At 31.3% G+C, this 24,043-nt stretch overlaps 1 protein-coding gene across 3 annotated transcripts; it reads right to left on the reverse strand.

Annotated features, from left to right (window-relative positions):
• Positions 1-408: 408 nt before the first annotated feature.
• LOC134707519 (cyclin-dependent kinase 4-like) lies at positions 409-23,535 on the reverse strand. 3 transcript variants are annotated; one of them, XM_063567333.1, is made up of 9 exons: positions 23,147-23,235; positions 23,050-23,101; positions 17,363-17,667; positions 5,211-5,346; positions 4,410-4,577; positions 3,857-3,966; positions 3,091-3,141; positions 2,084-2,219; positions 409-945 (listed from the first exon to the last, which is right to left on the reverse strand). In XM_063567333.1, the coding sequence occupies exons 3-9, from the start codon at positions 17,596-17,598 to the stop codon at positions 775-777; spliced, it is 1,008 nt and encodes a 335-aa protein (XP_063423403.1). In that variant the 5' UTR covers positions 17,599-17,667; positions 23,050-23,101; positions 23,147-23,235; the 3' UTR covers positions 409-774. The 3 variants fall into 3 exon arrangements, with proteins under 3 accessions (XP_063423403.1, XP_063423402.1, XP_063423404.1); XM_063567332.1 differs by lacking the exons at positions 23,050-23,101; positions 23,147-23,235 and adding an exon at positions 23,363-23,535; XM_063567334.1 differs by lacking the exon at positions 23,050-23,101 and having other exon boundaries at positions 23,199-23,275.
• Positions 23,536-24,043: the final 508 nt, after the last annotated feature.

Below are 24,043 nucleotides of genomic sequence, written 5' to 3' on the forward strand. Positions count from 1 at the left end.
GACCGGGTCACGCCACACATTTTTTAAACTAGATACCCCAATGATGATTGTGGCCAAGTTTGGTTTGATTTGGCCCAGTAGTTTCAGAGGAGAAGATTTTTGTAAAAGTTAACGACGACGGACGACGACGACGACGATGGACGACGACGGACGCCAAGTGATGAGAAAAGCTCACTTGGCCCTTCGGGCCAGGTGAGCTAAAAAGGAATAAGGTAAAACAATATGCTTAAATGTTAAACCCACTGATTAAAAGTAATCTTCAACAAGTCACTGGTGAGACAAATCATCTTTTTTAAAATGCCATTTGCTAGTTCATAGATTATAAAAAAACTATTAAAATCTTATATCACTTTCTTCTGAACAACGAATGTATACACATTTCTGTTTTTGTTCAGCATTACAAAAATACTCCTCTGACCTATGTTTGTATATATATTTCTGTTTTTGTTCAGCAGTGCAAAAATACTTTCTTGAAAAATCTTGACGTTTTATATACATTTGTACAACTATCTTACATTCATTTACCATTCACTCATTCGTATTCCTGAACTATTCTTCTCTGTTCTTGCATTGATTTAGCCAACCATAAAATCCTTGTACCCTACAATGGAATTCAATAATTGATGGATAAACCTTATCACCAGCAAACCCCTGATCCTATTATCTACCCAATCACAGAAAAGGAATCATTTCCCTGACACTGCTAAGCAATCCAATCAAAATAAGGGTTTCATTTCCCTGACACTACTCAGCAATCCAATCAAAACCAGGGTTTCATTTACTGACAGGAGTGTCAGATCTGCTGCTAGTATCCAATCCTGAATCACTTTCTGACACTGACATAGAACTTGACGTCCGTAAACTATCTATTTCATCTCTAAAATAACTATGGTTCAAAGCATTTCTTGCACTTATTCTTTTATGTGGATTAAACTGCAACAGTTTCTGAAAGACAAAAGTTGAAATTTATAATAATGAACACAAAGTAAACAAGTGAAACTGCGAGCTACTGCTCACTGATGATACCCCCGCCGCAAGTGGATAATATTAATAGTGTAAAAATATGCAAGTTTTCTGTAAACAGGAAGTTGTCGAGTGATGAATCTGAAAACGCATCACACGGTATAGCTGACTTATATAATTCCTGAAACCAAATTTCAGAAATCCTTGTATTGTAGTTCCTGAGAAAAATGTGACGAAAATTTTCAACTTGGCTATCATGTGTAAAATCATACAAGTGTTTGGTAAACAGGAAGTTGTCGAGTGATAAATCTGAAAACGCATCACACCGTATAGCTGACTTATATAAATCCTGAAACCAAATTTCAGAAATCCTTGTATTGTAGTTCCTGAGAAAAATGTGACGAAAATTTTCAACTTGGCTATCATGTGTAAAATCATACAAGTGTTCGGTAAACAGGAAGTTGTCGAGTGATGAATCTGAAAACGCATCACACGGTATAGCTGACTTATATAAATCCTGAAACCAAATTTCAGAAATCCTTGTATTGTAGTTCCTGAGAAAAATGTGACGAAAGTTTCATGGGACGGACGGACAGATAGAGGTAAAACAGTATACCCCCCCTTTCTTAAAGCGGGGGTATAATTAATATTGTACATAGGAGCCTGTAATTCAGTGGTTGTCATTAGCTGCTATATATCATGTATATATATATTTTGTTCATTGTTTTATCATCAACCAGGTTGTTAAGTTTTATTGTTTTATATTACATCATGAAAGGACCTTTTGCAGTTTACTAATCATTATTGGTTTTGCTCAATGTTGAAGGTAGTACAATGACATTTTGTGGTTTGAATCCACATCATTTAGTCTCTGGTGAAGAGTGGTATCATTGGCAATCATACAATATCTCAGTGATGACACGCTAGTGATACAGAAAGTCTCTGGTGAAGAGTGGTATCATTGGCAATCATACAATATCTCAGTGATGACAGGCTAGTGATACAGAAAGTCTCTGGTGAAGAGTGGTATCATTGGCAATCATACAATATCTCAGTGATGACAGGCTAATAATACAGAAAGTCTTGGGAAATGTGTTTCTTGTTGTCATCTATCAATTACCTCTAGTAAATCTTGAGCGTCAGATTCTATTTCTGGTATGTAATATTGTAGTGGCTGTGGTGGGACTGGTTTAAATGAGCTCCATGGTAGCGTAACATTTTCTGGCCAATCATGTTCCATTGGAAGTCCCAGAATTCTACAAGTGACAAAAAAACAGCCAAAATTACAAATTATAATCTGATGAAACTGATTTACAATATGACAGATCTGGACAATTATTCATCAAACGTACTGTGCAAAAGTAAATAAAGAAACATTTTAAAAACACAAAGCAATTATAAGAAAAGAACAAATGACTTCTTCATAATATAAATTAAATGTGTGCATTTCCATTCTCAATTTTATGTAACCGTATGTATATTTTCTTATATATTAGTGACTACTGTAATGATTTGTTCTGTTGTTTTTCTTCTGGTTAAAAATATTCTGATATCTTAGCAGTACAGCATCATACATGAAAATTATGACTTAACAGTATGGAATTTACTCATTCCTCAAGGCTTAACAGTATGGAATTTACTCATTCCTCAATGCTTAACAGTGACCTATAGAGGCTTACATCCACATCATGTTGCCTCAATTGGTGGATGGTCGTTTCTTGGACAATCATACCACATCTTCTTATTTCTATATTTATAGTGTAAGGCTGTTTTGCAATAATCAATTGATGACTGAAACTACCATCATTGAATTAAAATTTTAGATTCTAAGTTATATATACACCTTATCGCTATTTGTCCGCCATTACTGGATATCACACAGGTTAGGTTCCTGTAAAAATTTGACGTCATAAAACAAAATATCTGACGCCACAATGGAAAAGTGATTGTTGTATGTGCCAAAAGTTATAATATGGTGCAGCTCCATCTGAGATCATACAAGTGGTTTAAACTTTTATTCAACTTTCAAATTCATAGTTTTTCTTTACTAACAAAATCCAAGAAATAATCAGAATCCTACAATGTAGTATGAATCCACAGTAATTTTAAATTCAGCACAAAACTTACTCAAATATTTTAGCTAACTGATCTATGTCTGACTGTCCACAAAACAATGGCCTGTAAAGATCAAGTATGTAAATTACACATGTAAGGCAATAATTAGTACACTTACTATACATAGCTGCATAAAATATCATTAAGTAAACAAAATGAAAAATATCAAGTAACTGTGACATCAAAAATATTGAAATGGAAGATAGCATAGATCTTTTAAAAGCTTGTATAGTCATGAGAACATCTTTAAAACCTTGTATAGTCATGAGAACATCTTTAAAAGCTTGTATAGTCATGAGAACATCTTTAAAAGCTTGTATAGTCATGAGAACATCTTTAAAAGCTTGTATAGTCATGAGAACATCTTTATGCAAATCATATACAAAAGTTTCAATAAAACATGATTAATAGAAAGTAATTAATGGATGGGTTTAGTGCTGATAAATCTTGAGTCATTTGTTGTTTTTCGTACACTGTTGTACATCTTTGGTCATTCTTTTATGTTTGACCATGGCATTGTCAGTTTTTTTTTTACTAAAAAGTATGACTGTCCCATTGGTATCTGTCAAAACAAGTGGGAGGTTTAGCTAGCTGAATATACAACCAGAAATATGTCAGTTATTTTTCATTTTTTCCGCTGATTGACAGCATTTGATTTTGCAAGCATTTATGGACTTCCCCTTTTTAGATATTTCCTTGGAGTTTCGTATTTTTGTAATACTTTTATCGAATACCCGTTTTTATTGTTCCAATATGCATAAGTACATTTGCTACATACCTTCTGATGAAAAGTTCTGCAAATATGCACCCACAGCTCCATAAATCTACAGGGGTGGCATATGATGCTTGTAAAATGACCTCTGGAGCCCTATACCATAGTGTTACAACCTGTAATTCATAAGTTCTGTTAACTTCAATTTCAAGATATCAAAGAGTTAACTGTTAAAACATCAATTAAAAGATTTAATTAAAGATGATAAGAAAGGGGGAGTAGATGTCAATGTGCCTCTTTTAAGCTTACAAATAATTTATTTCTTACATTCCATTCATCACAAAAACCTTTTCAACTCCGTAGTTAAAAAGCAGATTATTTTCAACTATCCAATAATTGTTTTTTAAGAAGTTACTGTTAAAGAAATATTTAAGTTTTGAACATATAGAGTTGTTTGGTTGGGTTGTTGTCTCTTTGAAATATTCTCCATTTCCATTCTCAATTCTATTTGTTGGAGTTTCTGTATGTGAACATGGAAGTCACAGGTTGCAATTTTTCAGTACCTGCTAACATTTAAGCTTAATATTGTATAATGCTTATTGATGATAAACCCACTAACCACTGAAGTAAGTGCCATCTGAAACCCGTAAACTCGAGCAAGTCCAAAATCAGCCAGTTTTAACTGGCCGTTTCTTGTTATAAGTATGTTCTGTGGCTTCAAGTCTCGATGTACAATTCGATGAGCATGAAGAAAGTCTACACCATTTAATAACTGATACATTAAGTCCTGAAATACAAAGAATACCAATAAATTACATCAACCCATCAACTACTTTATGTCATTTAAATAGAAAATATTTTCTTGTTTCTAACAACAAAAAAATAATGAACAAAACTTTTTCATGCTTTTCTTCTTTCCTTGGTCCTAATTTTAACTTTTGTTTTCATTCATGTGGGTCTTTTTAGAGCCCCAGCATTTCTTTCCAATTTTATAAGTTTTTGAGAGAAACTGAATTCTGCCCTTAGGTGTTTCTTGGATAGTTATCATTGGCAATCATGTCAAATATACTATTTTGTATAAACCATTTCTTGGGTTTTGGGGGATTTTATTAGGATTTTTGGAGGGGTCAAAGGACACATCTAATTTTTGGTGGGGTCAAAAGCACACACCTTTTCAAAATGTTTTTCCTAAATGAGGCATGTAAAGTTATCCGATCTAAATATGTGGTCTCATAAACACATCATGGTTAGATTTTTACATTAACTATATAAGAACAATGATCTTAAAATAAAATGACACAATTATCATTTTACCCTAATCAAAATATCTGAGTTTTTTTTCTTTTGTAGCAAACATGCCTTGTTTTTTTCAATTTCAGGTAAATAGTAAACAACATCTGATTTGTTTGATAAATCTTACTCTGATTCTGTCTGGCCCTAGTCCTGGTGATGGACATCTTTCTAAATAGGCTGCCAAATCCTGGTCTATGAATTCAAATACCAAGTTGAGACGGATTTCATTTGCAGTTTGATTTGTATGTTTCACATCAAGAAATCTGAAAAAAAGATGTTTTAAATATATTTTCACATTTGTTTGAAAGCCATATATAAATGATAAAGATTGAAAATTGAAAAACATTCATTCTTGATTCTGTATACAATAAAAGTATAGAACCTTCAGTCTAAAGATCTGAAGTCTGGAAAAATGAGAAACAAATTCCTGAAACAATTCTGTAATAGCAGGTGCACAACTTGAACAAAAGTGCAACCTTCCTTAGAAAATTTGAAGGAATCAGTGTTGAAATCTGTAGGAACAGTTGATAACACAAATTAGGAACACAATTTTACAAGCCTACATGGCCAAAATCTTATTGGTGAAAAATACAGACTGAGATATACAAAAGATAAAGGTTAAAGGATTTGGGAAGGAGTTTTAATACAACATCTTTACAACATTGGCAGGATTAAGCTGACATTCTTAAGATACAAAGTAACAGAATGTCAACAACAATTAGTTAAAAAAATAATTGATAAATACTGTATTCTTTTAACACATCATACCAAACTAACATAAAAAAAAAATAACCTGATCCCCCTTTACTGGATTTGATTGGAACAGCCCAATCAGGTAGAAATCTATTGATCTATCTAATAAGGTTAGCTACATAGATTTACCTATTACATATATAGAAAATAAGCAAACAAAATTTAAATCAATACTTGTAGGTAAATGATATTCATGACCAAGAGAAAGCCATTTAAAATGTTTGGAGCATTGACTTTTAAAGAACTTGCAAGAATTTCTAAAATATGAATGAATTTTGGTGTAGGTTGAAATTTTAAAGGGAGAATTCAAATAATTTCATTTAAATTTCAATCTTACGTGACTAAAATTCATATAAGAAAAGTTCATTCAAATAAATTTTTCAGGTTCCAACTTGTGGTTAAATGATTTTTTGGTTTAATATATAACAAACTGAAATAACTCGACTTTTAATAGAACTATTAACTTTGTAAAAGTATTCATCTAACTTAATAACATTTTTCAGTAGCATTTAAAGAGGGTACATCTCGAGGTCTATTTGGATAGGCAATTTTTATGTGTAGATCTAAGTACATTTTAAATGTAGAATTCACAGATGACAGATTCAGTTCTAAGAATATGTCAATACTTTTCATAAATCATTTTTTTTCAAGTACAAAATCATATCTTTAAAAGGGAAAAAAGCTAGTTAAAGTATGATTAAATACTAAGACTATTAATTATGCACACATAAAATAATCTAATGATCATACCCATGATCAGGTGACTTTAACTAACTGGGCAAATAACCAATAGAATGATACTATCTTCTGGAAAAAAGTGTCTAGGACATGGCTCATCTTGATCATGTCTTTAAACTCTACAGATATGAACAATCACAATTTCAGAGACATTCATGGAATCCTATCTGGACATCTTAAAACTTTTCAAAAGCATGGTTATTTGATCAAAACTTATAAGGATCAGCATGACTCTCCTATTAACTTTAATTTCTTGCCATCCAACTTGTAGTGTTTAGATGTTGTGCAGGGTGATCAGCAAAACTTTCCTATTAACTAAAATTAATTGCCATCCAACTTGTTGCTTTTAGATCCTGTGCAGGATGTTAAACAACTAATTTCTTGACTTGCTATTATGATCTGGCCATATGACCATTGCATACATCACCTTATTTTATCCAAAACATTTTCCTTAAAACCTTTTAAATTTGTCTTTGACTAGTACTAAAAGTGTCTAAATTGACTAAATGCATTGTGCTAGGATCATTCCCTGTATAAGTAAAATGTCTTAAATGACCCAAAAGATTGTTCTAGGAACTTTCCCAACATATCTACTGGCAATAACTATAGTGTCTTATTTGACCCAATGCAATGTCTCACAAATATCATCTGTATCTAACACATTTATCCTCTTCTTTGACCAAATGCATTGTCCAAGGAACATTTCTTGTATGTAAAAGTCCCTAATTTGACCCAAATTACCCAATCCATTGTCTTATAACTTGTACAACATTCTGTCATATTATCATTACTTCTGTTGACTACAGGAAAACACTTATTAATACTTCCCATTTAGTATTGTTATCTTCATTTAAAACAAGTATCAAAGTATTTCTGTATTATTAAATTCATATAAATAGTTTTAGTCAGTAAGTTTTGTTATTTCAATAAAATTTTCAGCTGTTTAAAATAAAGGGGGAGATAATTAGTAATATCATAATCATTGATGTCTTCTAAGCCCTCTAATAATGAAAATCCAGAGGAGGATTTAGAAGGGGTCCAGGGGGGGCCTGGCCTCCTCTTTTCTGGGAAAAATTTGGTTGATTATAATCATTATATATGGAATCACTGAAGCATGACTGGAGCAGGTGGGCCCCTCTTGGTCCAAGACCACCATTGTCGTCCCTTGATTTTCATTGTTCACAAATATTGTCTCTAGTGTTGACAGTGGGTTACTTGCCATTAATTTTTATACCCCTTCCAAATTTATTTCTCAATGTTTAATGACTCAAATTGCAAGTTGGGGGTGAAATTACACTAAAAAAAATTTGGGTCCAGAATTTTAAAGGAAAGTAGTGAATTGGTCCAGCTGAAAAAAGGTTTAAAATTAGCACTTCCTAAGCTGTCGAAAGATTTCAAGACGCCCTAAACATAAAATTGTCCATATTTTGAGTTAGAGCCGATGAAGTTTTCTATAATTTTGATATAATTTGTCCCAAAAGTAGTACAACACACTGTAAAAGTTACTTTTAGAAAGCGCAGGTGGTTTTTTTTTAATTTTCATTTATGTTCTAAAAGAAATGCACTACGAAATAATTGTGGTCTCTGACCTCTTAAGCAGTCAGTGGGCCCCAACTTATAAACATTTCTTGATTTGCTATGAAATCATAAACAAAGACAGTAAATTGTGAATAAAAGCAGATGTGCAGATTATTCCTAAACAATTAGTAATACATTGAAACAAAACAAAAAGAAGTTCAAAACCATCATCTTCTCATTAATGCTGAGTTCTAGAAAAGTGACAGTCTGAGGGTTTTGACCACCAAATTCGGCAAAGAACTGACACAATTTTGATATTTCACAACACCAATATTAGTCAGGACCATATGCATCAGATTTTGTTCAAGGACAACCAGGGGTAAAAGTTTTTGAAAGCTGACAAGCGTTTGAGCAATAATACTTTTGTTTTTGAAACTTTAATCCATTACTGGTTCAAATTGTTATCCCAACAAAATAGTACTTGTAAAGATCCATCTCTGCAATACTTGTGTGACTTGGTGAACTTATTAACATTATTACATATATGTAAATGTGCTAGGTTAGGCCATATGTTTCAACTTCCAATAAAATATATGTCTACCAGAACATGAATTAGTCATTCCATCAGCATAAGACGTACAGTGACACATTTTATCAAAGCATTCTATTTGCTAACTTATAGTCTTCACCTTTTCAAATATTTACAATATTATATTAAACTGAATCACGCCAACAGTGTCATCTGAAATCGTGATTCAGTGATTTTAGTTTGATCAGCAATAACTTATCATTATTGTATCACATATACTGTACCTATACTATTTTAATTGACCTTAATATATAGAATAAGAATCTTTTTAAACTGTTAGACTGTCCTAATCTCTCTAAAGTGGATCATTTATTCTGAATTAAAAATGGCAATGAATGCATGGTAGCTTAGCACTGACATTATACTGGATAATATGTATGTATACATTCTTTTAAAGGGATCTTTGTATATTATCTACATGAGTAAATATATCGTAAATTCTTTGGAAATAATAGTACAGCCTTCAGGTTAAATTTATATACACTATTGTGTATATATATTTCAACTTATGTATTTATATACCATTTACTAAAGAAAGTAAAAGTCAACTTGAAAAATATGTATATTAAGGTATGCCTCATTTAGGAAATTCTACAACTGTCCTCCATGCAATTGATGTCTTTCTGACAACTACCAAGGTTTTATACTACGCTAGTCACAATACATACTGTACAGATTTATCTTGCATTGTCAACTTTAATTCAAAATACATGTGCTTTGAAAGCTGATTTTTCTTTATATGTTTAAAGCAAGATGGATCGTCAGAATAAAATGGTTTTTTTTTCAAAATGAATAGTCTCAATAGTGGTACTCATGGTACAAAATTTGCTCATAAGTCGACCACTGTTGTTGCTTTTACAACAAAATGCTTTGGTATCTGTATAAATATAGATGTACCAAGGAAATAAAAATTAAGTGATTTAGTGATTGCAGAATCTCCTGCTTGCATTAAACTCTAATTCACCATATCTAGACAAGTGTCCATACCAAATTATATCTTTTACATTGTCAAAAATGAAGACAAGTTGTTCATTTTAGGGATTGATGTGTTCTCTCTTTGTAAGGGTCTAACTACAAAATGATTGATTGTTGGTTGCTCAATCCCCAATGGCAAATATTTCATGCATGTTCAGGAACAGAAACAAATTAACCATACATACAATAGATAGGTTCTGTAATAGAGGACGTCAGGTATGAAGATTGGAAAATTTTTGGACTGCCATTGGAAAATGAAGGTAAATATATTGGATGGGGGCAGAAATTTTGCCTTGCAATAGTCTCCCTACAATTCTATCAAAAAATTGCTGTGATGGTTCTTAACATGCAGAGTATGGCGCTCTCCCTACATGAGGCATCAGATTTGCAGTCCCTGATCAGACTGGATGTGACTGCCTACTTGTAGTTGTACATTGTGCCAAATTGACAGCCCACATTGGCAAGACTTTTTACTTACGGTCAGAAGAAGACCTAAGTGACCATATCTCTATTTCCCCAGTCATCCTACAGAATGATATAAATCTATACAGTTGAAAGTTCAAGTATTATCTCATAATGGGTTAATGATAATTCAATAACCTTTAAATTACAAATAAAAAGGTCAGACAGATTTGAAAAAGCTTAATTGTAAATTCCCTTTGAGTTTATTCCAAATCTGAAACTGATCTATAGGTGTATTTGCCAACGGTAAAATTATGGAAATTTAATCAATCTTATAAATGATATGACGTCAGTTCATTAAGAACCTTGTATATTAATTATGGTCTACATGTAGATTATCGTTTAGTATGAAATCTAATCCTGATATTAAATTACTGCTCAATGTGATTAAATCAACCAAAATATGTGTCATATATACTGATGATGTGCCTCTGCTGAAATTGTAATTTGGGTTATAGAATTTTTTATATAACCAGTCCATGAGTACTGAACTCATCATTTTCAAAACTGGTGAGTCCAAAGATGCATTTAAATTGAAAAATGTTGTATCAACTGAGCACACATATATCATCATTTTAAAACATGAGATTAAAAATAGATTGATGTCATTTCCTCTCTCTATTAAATCATCATTTAAGAGACTTAATTTATAATTCCTAACCAATAAAATGTCCTCTTTTTGCCTCTGGACTTGCCATTGCCAAAATGACTAGTCAGTGGCTTTGCCTTAAAAAATCCTTAGTGAGAAACCATTTTAACCTCTAATAATACTTGGTGATGATTGATTTAGGTTGTTTGTTAACACCACTTTCAGCACTTTTCATGGTAGAAATTTTGTTTTGGTTTAATTACTGCCAAGATGGATCGAGCCCCCAACCTTTGGCAGGAAAGCTGGCAATCCTTAGAGTCATTGAGGATTTAACTGGAATGCACCAGCCACTACTGTGGATTCATTTAAATGTTCGTTGGATACCAATTTTCATGGATTTCGTGGGTACAGAAATTTTCTAAAAGAATGTATGCATACTTTGCCAAAAACCAGGAAATTAAATATCCAAGAAAATGCTACTTTTTCTCAATGCACAAAAATTAGTACCTGTACCCTCGAAAATAAATGAATCCACAGTATATGTTGACAGGCTAGCCAATTAAAGCAATGTCTATGAAGAACTAAATTGGTGAATAAAACATGAAAAATACCATATCATTTGTACTATGTGTACCATGCTCTAGTATCTCTTTTTTCTACACTATATACAACTAAAACAAAACAAATCAAAACTGTGTAAATTTTTGACAACTAAACAATAAGAAGAATCAATTAAAACATTTAACCATTTCCACTTTCAATGATCAGGTTACTTCAAGACTATAAATATAGCATGAAACAATAATATTATGTTTTATTTTGACTATTTGCACTTTCGAAGATCATATTGATTTGAACACTCAGTGAATATATATATTTAGATATGACACAAAACTAAAGCTTACAATTTAAAAAAGAAAATATTTTCACGTTTTAAATGCGTTGAAAATGACAGCGCTATTTCTTATGATTTTATTCATTTGTAGTATCATATCTGGATAAATAAACAAATGTGTAGGTGGTTAACAATCAGGAAGGATACCACATATTTGCATCTTTCTTCCTTTTACATATGTTCTCTTACTGGAACATCAGCAGTCAAGTGCTCAGGGACTTGAGTGACATCTCACTACATGTACTGCTGTATATCAGTATTTGAGCTTGAGTTTTATGTCTTGGGAGTTGGAATTCTGGTACACTTTTGATTTATTGAGTCAGTCTAGAAACCTATATTCATAATAATGATGAGTCATCCAACTATGTATACTATAAATTTCAAATATATCAGGATAGTCCTTGATAAAAAAGTTTATATACTTGATTTTGCAGGATTTTCTCAGATTGTCACAACTGTTCTCAACATACAGTTAACTCATGGTTAAGAAATGGAAAATTTAGAATGGAAATGAGGAATGTATCAGAGACAATTGAAAACACTGACTAAAGAGCAGAAAAACAGCCCAAAGTCACCAATGGGCCTTCAACACTGCATGAAAAACCCACATCCGGAGGTGACTCAACTGCCACCTAAACACAAATGTGTACTAGTTCTGTGAAAAATGGACATAGTGTATTAACTTAAGTTTTTTGATTGAGTTAAGCCTGCCAATTGATATTTTATCATGTGTTTTTCTATGTTGTGATGTTATGCTATTGTTTCAGAAAAAGGGAGAAGGTTTGGTACCATTAAAACGTTTAATCCCACTGCAAATGTTTGCACCTGTCAAAGTCAGGAATCTGATGTACAGTAGTTGTCGTTTGTTTATGTTATTTATATGTGTTTCTCGTTTCTCGTTTTTTTATATAGATTAGAATGTTGGTTTACCCGTTTGAATGGTTTTACACTAGTAATTTCAGGGCCCTTTATAACTTGTTGTACATTGTGAGCAAAGGCTCTGTGTTGAAGGCTGTGCATTGACCTATAATGGTTTACTTTTTTAATTGTCATTTGGATAGAGAGTTGTCTCATTGGCACTCACACCACATCTTCTCATATCTATAGAACTTAACTCTGAAACATATAATTGAACTAAAAATAACAAACATACAAGACTAACAAAGGCCAGAGGCTCCTGGCAGAATATAGACAAGTTCTGATTATAATTTAATCTTCAAGTAAAAGTTTACCCTCAATCTTGAATTTGAAAAATATTGGGCAGAAAGTTAGAAAAGGAAGTTTTTCTTCAAGTATCAAATAAGTGGATAGATTGAACTTAGTATATCAGTTTTGACAAATTCTGCATACAAGCTAAACGTATTAAGAAATTTTAATTTTGTTGAACCTTCAAATTCATAGTTCACCTTCATCCGCAATCCAGGAAAATTAGCACATAATGAATAATAACAAATCTGCTGCTTGCTTTCTTCCATATAAATGTACCTACATTAGCATTCAAGATCACATTTTTAAGATAACCTAAACTTTCACTTATTACTGTTAGTATGTGGGTGTTAAATGACCTATATATAAACAAGTCTATATTTGTACAGTGACGTATTTTGTTACACCTCTATAAATATATAAGGTCCTTTATAGATTTTCTTTTGGGTTGGGTTTTACTTCAATAAATTTAGTAACTTCTTAGATTAATTTGATAATTTTAAAGAAAAGTAACTATGATGAGATCTCATATTGCACTATAATTGGATGGATTTAGTGTTTAAAGTCCACTGGCATTTTTTATATGCAATGTACATAAAATTGAGAATGGAAATGGGGAATGTGTCTTACCAATGAGCAAAAAACAGCCCAGGCCACCAATGGGTCTTAAACACAGGGAGAAAATCTAGCTGGCCACTAAAATAATGTGTTCTGGTCTAGAATAGTGTTTAAGCTATACATACACATCTTTAAATAATTTGAATGATTTTCATATTCTTAACTGTGTAAAATGTATCATTTAAAAGGATATGTTTCAAGATTTTATTTGAATCGGAACATTTCTTAAATGTTATAATCAACTAAAAAAATTTCAACATCTTATTTTGAAAGAAGAGAAACTTCCTTGTAATTTGTTCAATTCATTTATAAAAAAAAAGTTACCCTAAATACAATTTTAGTTCTAACCCATATGCTTATACTGAGTCAATATTTCATATGTTCAGCAGTTTCTGGGGACAAAATGTTAGTAAAAGTCAATGAATTAAGGCTGTCAAGAGATGGGAATAGCTCTTTTGTCCTGTGGTCCAGGTGAGCTAAAAAAAGACATGGACATTTTCTCTAGAAAAGTTCTTAAGTTTTTCCAAACAGATTTATCTGAAAATCAAGTAATGACGTTTATATTTTTCCATTATTTTAATGTACAACATGTGTGTCTGGACTGTAGGACCTTAAGCATTCTCTTTTTGAAAAGCCTTAAAATCTATATATATGACTTATTTTGTTATATGCACATGTATTTTAGCAGTAACTTAACTTCATATCAATCAACAGGAGTAAAACTAAATGAAATGAACACCACTACAAAACATATTTCAATTTGTAATAAATATATTGTCACATTTATTCCTCACTGGGGCCTCATATAAATCATCAAATTAGTCATGTCTGTGGTCAATAACAAAGAACTGACCTCACACTGTGACCTGGCCAGTATAATCAGATTAACTAATCAGAGTAATTAAAGGTTGATGTAAGCAATTTAGTCAAAAGTTAAAGTAATTATCCACTATAGCTATATACAAGCATTAAGATAACTGTCCTAGCTTTCAGACAACTAGAACATGTAGAATAATGAATCATTAGTTTATATTTCAGAAAGATGGAAGAAATAAATTCATTGTAATGATTCATCCAAAATTGCAGGCTAGATAGGCTGACAAATCATACAATTAAAAAAAGCATTAATAACACTTCAATAATATTTTTATGATTTATTTTCCCTGTAATTCACTCATTGAGTTTTGATGAAGGCCACAGACAATTAATATAATTACATATATACATGTACTAACACATGTATACAACCATAAACATATGTTAAAATTAACTCTTATCCCTGCAAGTCATTTGCATGAGATCTGGAATCATGTATTAATACAATCTAAAGGACCATGAAATGAAGATTACTGTCAACTTTATTTGGCAAGGGCGTATCCAGCCATTTTAAAAAGGGGGGTTCCATTAGACAATAAAGCATTTAATAAAGGTTACAATGTTATACTTATTTATCATGTAGATAAATGAAGCTAGCTTTTTCTTCTTAATGTATTCCTCTCTAATAAAGGATTCCTTTTAGAACTGACACATAGTATCCAAAATTTGTTTTAATTTGGGCCTACTTAAATTTGAGTCATTGATGAACTTCATTGTAATTTAGGTGGGAGAGCCTTATATCATTCATCTTAAATTCTTATTCCGTGATTCTAGCTCATATTCATGATATTGTTTCTTATATAAAACTGATTTGGTAAAAATTTTAATAGTATTCAATTTGAAAATACTGTATAAAGATCAACTGAAAATGAGAATTACAGAGATGGAAATATTAAGGTTAAACCAAAGACACTATCAAAAATCTTCAATTCATATAAATTGTATTATAAAGAATTTTTTTTTAGTTATTAAAAGACTAAGACATGAACTTCTCCTTTATTTGAACTTTCTGAACTGAATACTTTGGACTGTATGACAGTATGTACATGTTTTAGATTTTGCCATGTCACACCTAGAAGTCTTAAACAATACTTTAACAGTAATCTATTGATTGGTTTTACACTGTACACCACTATTTGTCTGACCTTGTTGAACCGGGTCACTTTAAATCTAGAGTTACATCCCTTTATAAATCATTTCATTAATATTTTACATAATAAAAAATAGATGATCCAGTGGAATTGATCAACAAATATACACCCAAATAAGTTATTTTTATACATGTAATAATTTAACAAGGTCGATCATGCATGAGTATCATGTTTTTCTTACTTATTTTGTTCTGAAACCACATTGTTCTTTGTCTAAATCTGAACCGCACCCTCAAATTGAATGATTTTGTAATCATAGAAATGTAAACCATTATTCAAGGTTATCTTCTCCCCAACTATATATATACATTTTACTGTTTTCCACTTAAACAACTTAATCCTCATTTTAAAAAATTTTCTTTGATCTTTTTGTTTGATAATGTATGTATCAATTTACCCTTTTTTCAGTGAAGAAGAGTGAGAACACTATTACTTCACAAGCAAACTTCATGGTTGTGACTTTAGAAAATATAGTGATAAATGAATACTGCTCAAGCAAACTTCATGGTTGTGACTTTAGAAAATATAGTGATAAATGAATACTGCTGACACTCAAAATTTGTACAATTATACAATGTCTTAAAATGAGGTCAATCTATGACAATTTTAAGTTGCATAAAGACATTTTTATCACAAAAAGTTTAATAAGTATCTATCAAGAAAATGACAATTTAAATACTAGAGGGACATTCAAACTCATAGATTGAAAATAAACTGACAATGCCATGGCTAAAAAAAAAAGACAATTTTAAGTGCACAAGATACAACATAGAAAACTAAAGACTAAGCAACACGAACCCTACCCAAAACTGGGGGTGATCTCAGGTGCTCCAGAAGAGTAACTATTCTCCATTTGCATTGTTAATGAGCTGTGCACAAGAATATTCAAATACCTCATTTCAGCAGAGATTTTGAACTTTTAAAAAAGATTTGATATGTGACCTCAGCATACACAATAATTCATTACAAGTTTCAAATACTTTAATGTCACATATTTCTTTATATGATACACATTTCATGTTGTTATATGAATAATAAATGATTATTAAAAAATATATATAATTATTCATACATTTCTAGCATTGTTTCATGCATGTAAAATGTTTCTCTCAATTATCTTTAATAGTATTTTGTACTTCAAATCTTTGAAAGTATATAAGACATATGGCTACACTCAATTACATCACTAATTTATGCATGATGTAAAATGTGTTGAACTTTCTCTCTGGAAACATTCATTTTTTTTTAACTTGAAATTGTCTTCAATTGACAAAAGTACTCAAAAATGAAACTGATGTACATTTGTACTGTTAAAACTAGTTTTATTTACATTACATATTCATGAATGTTAATGATTTCTCTGTTCACAATATATGTCAGGATATTTCAAATTTTAGAAAATCAAAAATAATTGAAGTTCAGAAGTTCAGAATTTGATTGCAATTGGTTATATATCATGTATATAATAATTGAAAAGCTCTGACAGAAAAAAAGTTCATAACTTCATAACATTGTAGGACTTCTGTCAGCCATTCTCCTAGGTGATTCTGTCAAATCAAATTGTGATAAAAGAAGGAAAAGTTTTGACTAAACCATTCAAACTCATATTTGTAAAATTCTTGAAATACATCAGTTTACTTTTTGGACTGCAATTGTGCCACTCAACTTTATTTTGTCAACCCATAAACAATCAATATTTTGATGTTCTTCATGTTTTTGATGTATTAAATTTAACAATAGTTCATTTTTATAAAATTGGCTAATCAATATATCTGACAAACCAGAGGATTAATCATAACTTCAAATCCCCATACTTCCAATAAATCAAAACTAAAATTTGTGTTAGATACCAGTACCAAAGCTGTGCATGTAGCCTAAGGAAGCTGTAAATTTTCAAAACTCTAGTTACCTGACAATGTTTGGATGCTCATAGTTTTCCAGTTGTTTTAATAAAGCAATTTCTCTAATTGCACTCATTGGCATGCCTTCTTCTGTATTTTGTATTCGAATCTTTTTCATGGCCACAAGTTGTCCCTCTTTGTCACGAGCCTTGTACACCGTCCCGTAGGCACCATTTCCGATAACAGATATCACCTCATAGTTGTTGTTATCAAACCTTTCTTTTCGACTGGTCATCGCTAACATCCCTTCCCTCAATTACCATGGCAACCTTAATAACATGTCTTTTACTGCCATGTAATTACATAATGAAACCTGTAAGATAAGATAACATTTCAGAGTTTCTTGATTTGAAAAATGTCCTCTTTATTTTACATTCTGGAGAAAATGAAATTTAAACAAAATATATAAAAAAAGAAGATGTTGTATGATTGTCAATGAGACAACTCTACATAGAAATTAACAGCTAAAGGTCTCTGTGTGACCTTCAACTATGTGCAAAGCCCATACCACATAGTCAGCTACAAAAGGGCCTGGAACATTTATTTGTTTCAAATTGAAATCAATGCTATCCACATTATTTGGGCTTCCATGGATAGTTTTCTTGTTGGAAGTCATACCACAACTTCTATCTTAATAAAGTATGTAAAAGATCAGTAACAGTAAATAATCAAACGACTTTTGATGAGAACTTTTTATGATTTCCTAGTGATTTGAGTTACTAAAAAATAAACATGTATACAGACATCAGAATAACCACTATACAGTACACTCATATCTATTTTACTTAAGATTCATCTAGCAGTTCTCAACAGAAATAATTGTATGCATACATGTACTTGTACATGTAGGTGTATCATATTAACTTATTAAGTCAACACCAGTGGTTGATAGGAAGATGAAAACTGTCTCATGTCTAGGTAAGGTGGGTAGTCAATAAGCCAAATGAAGATGTTGATATTTAAGCTGTGCACAGTCTAGTAAAGGTTTGTGTACAAGTCAAGAATACCACAGAACAAGGGAGATCTACTGAATCTGTATAATCAGATACATATAATGCAAACGAATTGAAGAGAATTGGCCCTTTAACCCAAAATATTTAAATGCATTCTTACTTATTGAAGGTTGAATCAATAATACAGCTATTTTTTTCATAAAGCAAGTCATCAAGAACTAGACTGTAAAACAGCATACTGAAAAATGTCAAAACTTAGTTACACATGTTTGTCACAGATGTATACCTGTACTACCTAGTAAATCATTTATCTTCACCACATAATCCATAGATTATATATAACCCTACAGTAATTCTAGATTATCAGTTTCACCTACATTGATTTTTTACCCAAATTTGATATCAATATTTAAGTTTTTCCAAGAAAAATGATTATTTAATATTCAAATGTTCATACATGTATTTGTGCAATTTTCTTCACTCAACTATACATGTATATATATAATGTACGATGCATTTCCATACAATGCTGATTGGAAATCCATTGATCATATATGGCTTCTGAATATATATACAATATATGTTTCAACTCAGAAGACATACATTGTACCAGGTTATGGAAGGTGATGCATTGATTGATTATTTACAATTGAAATTCAGTGATATTATTATGATTTTGATTTCAAAATTCCAGAAGCTAGTTTTGTAAATTTTAATGTACAATGTACTCTACACTTTAGGTTTCTTTAATGTATCTTTGAAAATTTTGGATAATTCATTGCTATATAAACCAATAACTTTGAACATTTTGGTTGGTCACATAAAATTGTTGATGCCCTGATTTTATAAGCTAATGAAATTGGGGAGTCACTGATCTTTCAAGCTTATAGTGGCAAATTCATGTATCTTGTCAACGTGTGGTACTCTATCTGGTGGTGTTAAAACATAAAGATATATTATAAATACATGTATGTACCAAGCCACTATTGTGTCACAAGTTCAATATCAAAGTTACAAGATCAAGAAAGTTGTCTTAGTTTAAGTGTATATACTTAAAATTTCTACTGATTGAAAGTGGATAACACTATCTTTAATCATCAGACAAATATATATCTACATGTAGCTTATAAGATTATTTACTTGTATATAAATTTTTAAAGGGATTATATATTTGTATAAGAATGCAGTATGACATTTCATTCCTGAAGTTACAGTAGCCTATAGCTATATATTACAGTGCAGAATTCATGAAATGAAGAACAGCAATAAAAACCTTCCTTTTGATTTTTGTGGGGTTTTATTGCTGTGAACATATTGGTTTTGTGTCATGGATGTATTACATACCCCATTTCCTGTCATTTCTGTTATATGCAGTATCATTCAAGGTTAACAGTTTTTTGTCAACAATTGAAATTTTCATTTATAATTAATACAGAAAATACCACCAAAAAATCATATCATTTGAAATGATTGGCCAAAAAATGCTAACACATAAACAGTCATATATTTTGGCACAAAACGATTGTTCTTTTTTTTTTTTATGTTATTCCAATTCTAATCTGAAACATTTACATCTTGCAAGGTTGTTTTTTTATTTACATATTCATATAAACATTTTATTAAAAAAAGAAATCTTAATATCATAAATATTGCAAACATTTCTTGTGGATGTCATAAATTAGCCAATTATTAATAAATATTCACATCATTAAGTTCTTTATATTCAGGCTTTCTCATGCAGCGTACCATTTTACCATCATTAACAATGAAAACCTAAAAAATCTTGCTCATTCGGGATGAAAATTTCAGGAACTCAATTTTCAGCTCTCCATTGACACCATTTGCGAGTATGGTCTTAAGGAAACGATGATAGTCCGTCGGAAGGGGAGAATAATTGGCTGACCTGTGTTAAGAGAGAGCCATATCTCTTGCACTTTAAAGACACCCTTGTAGATTTCGAAAAAGAATAGGTTAATGCCGCTACAAGGCAGCACATCGCACCTGCAAAGTGGAAAGGGATTAATATAAGTTGCAAAACTTGGTTCCCAATCCACTATAAATAAATATGTTTAAACTAAAACTATAAGTTATCTCCCATGTACTACTTATCATTGATTATCTCCCTTTATCAAAACACTTTCTCTTCTAAATTAAGTTGTCTCTTCTCTTGTTTTAAATTATCAATGCGTTCAAAGATTTCTCATCTATAGACTGTTAACATGAACATGCATGATATACATACATAGACATATAAAACTAAAAAATATGTCTATCTTATTAAATGGTAAAATTAAAATTATATTACTCGTTTTTTTAATTTCCATAAATAATTTTTATTTAAAAAAAAAGAGCTTAAAACATTATCAGAAAAGGGGGGGGGTATCATTGTTGAGGGGATGTGATTTCCATGGACAAACCAAATCAATCTTTTCACCACGTTTTTGTCTAATGCATTGGAGGTAACAGGAAAAACAGTGGGCAATGTAAAGACATTTTCATCAAACATTTTCTGTAAAAACAACAAAAAACATCTATGCATCTATTGGTGTGGCCTAGCATATAAATGTATATAGATAGCAGTTTATCTGTCTAAAAACATATCTATGATTTAATTTGGATGGCTTTTTGATACAGATGCTTCTCATAGACCATATATATTGGTATATTCAAATGTTTTTTTCAGGTTTATGTTGTTAGATTGCTTCAATGACATTTATTTAAGATCTCCTTTGATTTACCATTCTTCTGTAATGGTCATGTTCAATAAAATGTTATCAGTTAATCAAAATAAACAATTTTTTTAAGACATACAAGGGACAAAAAATTCAAGTGAAAATACAGGAAGATTATTTAAAAGTTCAAATTTCAACCACACTTTTCATAGTTTCAATAAATGATACACCTGTTGAAGGGTCATCTGTGTTGTTATAGTCTTTACAAAGACCTTTTGCCGCTACAGACATGTGATGCTCATTAAAAGAAATGGAGAATGATGCCCCTGCTAGCATTTAACATTATATAAAGGGAGACAACTTAGATATATAGTAAAAGTAAAGCTACTGTACCCAAGTTTGTACTTGATCTGAGTTTTTTGGAAATAACCTAAAGCATTGTGTATAAATTTCATAACATTTGGTTGAGGTAAACTTGGAGAAATGGAAACAAATTGAAAATATTAGCAATTTTACTGATTGCAAAGAGGAATCAAATTCAATCTAGAATGGTAAAGTGACGCCACCAAAATTCAAACTGTTTACATGATTTGTCTTTTGTGGTTACAAATGTATGTTCTTCTCAAATGTTTTATGATGGTACAATACTACACCCTTACAGGAGGTATTGTACGTGATATTCATATGATGAAGACATGATCTTTCAATCAATTTAATTGAGGTCTAGAGCTGGCATTTCAGTAACTGCTGGTAGTCCTTTCTTAATTTATGTATCATTGTCACTGTCATTTCGTTTAGTTTCTTTTGTTACCTATTCTGACACCGGACTCTGAGTTCTTTTGAACTGAGTATTACTGTGTGTATGTTTTTTCTACATTGGCTAGAGGTATTAGGGGAGGGTTGAGATCTTCAAAAACATGTTTAACCACAACACATTTGTATGCCTGTCCCAAGTAAGGAGGCTCTGGCCTTTGTTAGTCTTGTATGATTTTTAATTTTAGCTTGTGTATATTTCGGAGTTTTGTATGTTGTTCATTATCACCAAACTGGTATACTTTTTTGTTTAGGGGCAAGCTTAAGCATGCCTCCGGGTGAGGGAGTTTCTCGCATTGAAGACCCATTGGTGGCCTTTGGTTGCTGTTTGCTCTTTGGTCGGGTTGTTGTCTCTTTGACACATTCCCCATTTCCATTCTCAATCTTATAAAAGTATAAAAGGAGATGAATTTGTAGACGTACAGTAGTACAGATAGACAAAGGTAAGACTTAATAATGCCCCTTTTTGCAACAACAGGGGCATACCAGATAATTGTATAGATTTTATTGGCCTGTAGATGAAATCTTTACAAAAATGAGTAAGGCTGATGATAGTGAGTCATACATTTTTATCATCATCAAACCTTATAGTGCTGGTTATATTTCAAAAACAAAATGAAAACTTACAAAAGTATATGTCATTGATATTAACCATTGTTAGGTTTTTGATATGTATATTTTTGAAGACAGTCACACTCCATGCAATTGGTGAGGGGGATAGGACTTTTATTGGGACTCCTGGATGGTGTATTTTTAAGCTCAGGATTTCAGGATTGACCCTTTCAGAATCCAGGCATTCTTTTTTTCTGATTTCCGGACTTCTGGATAGTTTATTTAAATTCGGGACTTCGGGATTTCGCGTTTTTAAGCCCTGGATTTCAGGATCAGATCCCCTTTGATCCCCCCTCATTGGTAATTTGTGCATTCTTTGATCTACATAAAAAAAATATTTAATCATTGTTTTAACATAAATAAAATTTTAATATTTACTGGTTAATTTGAGTCTCTCTTTAAATATAAAAGACCTTGATTTGTTTTTGTATTTAATTTTTTAATCATTTTAGTTTTATTAAAATTATCAATATTTGTTCTGGATTTTTTTTTCTTCTTCCATCAATTTCAAAAACCTTATTTACACTTTGTTAAACTTTTTCAGGTGGATGCATGATGGCCATCGTAGGCCCCCAGATAGCCCTGAAGCAGCGTGTATATACAATTTGTAGTAAAACAGTAACATGTCAGAGAACATCCACACACTTTTGAAATTTTACGTTAAACGGGACTTTTTTCCGCCTTGGACAGGTGTTGTCTTTGATCAGGAACATATATATTAAGTTAGATATACTGTTCCCAGCTTTGATTTACTGTGATCAGCTAGTATAAAAAAAGTATTAAAAACGTTTCACCTCTATGCAAATTTTTTCATTCATATGTCGGCTTCTATGAATGAATGAACATGGTCGGTCTATTCGGAACATCGTTTCTCTTGATCTTTTGTTTGCTAGAATGGAATGCAATGTAAATAAATCTAAAATTTTGATATAAATCACGATATTACACACAAACTCACCTGTTCAACTTGAAGTCTAGTTAAATATGTATCATCCAAACATTTCTTTTTGGTAAATAATCCCTTTTCTGATTTTTAATTAATTTTCTTTATCTTTTTTCTCTTGTTGATACGTTGAGCACTCAGAAATATTCCGCGTAAAGCCACGACATCGAACGCAGTTTTGATTGGTTGAGATAAACTATTTCTAAATTATGCATACCTTTCAATAGGTTAAAGGTCAGGTGGAATAGTCAATCGGAATATCGCGGGGGTGTTTTAAACAGGTATTTGGCTAAAAGAGTAATTTCGAAATTCACATAAAGAAAAATATGACTAAAGTTGCTTATTAAAAAGGAATAATTAATAATCAATTCTTCGGCAGAAAAATTCACAATGGGTAACATTTTCAATCATGATTAACAATTGTGGTTATTCATCTCAGTGTCATCATGACAAAAATGACTTTAATGTCCCCGTCTTACCACAAACAATACGGTAATTAACGCCACTTTTATTAGTCACACAATTTTCTTAAATTTTGAAAACTGCTAAAAATTGAAAAATAACTAGTTTTTACCTGAAATAATTAACAGACCTGGCTGAGGTATTCAGAACGTAGGTGGAACCGGACGTTATTTATTTACTCTACACGTTTATCGTTTTAGGAAACCACATAAATTGAAAGTATCATTTACCATC

Source organism: Mytilus trossulus, chromosome 2 (genome assembly GCF_036588685.1).
Source record: "Mytilus trossulus isolate FHL-02 chromosome 2, PNRI_Mtr1.1.1.hap1, whole genome shotgun sequence".
NCBI classification, from domain to species: domain Eukaryota; kingdom Metazoa; phylum Mollusca; class Bivalvia; order Mytilida; family Mytilidae; genus Mytilus; species Mytilus trossulus.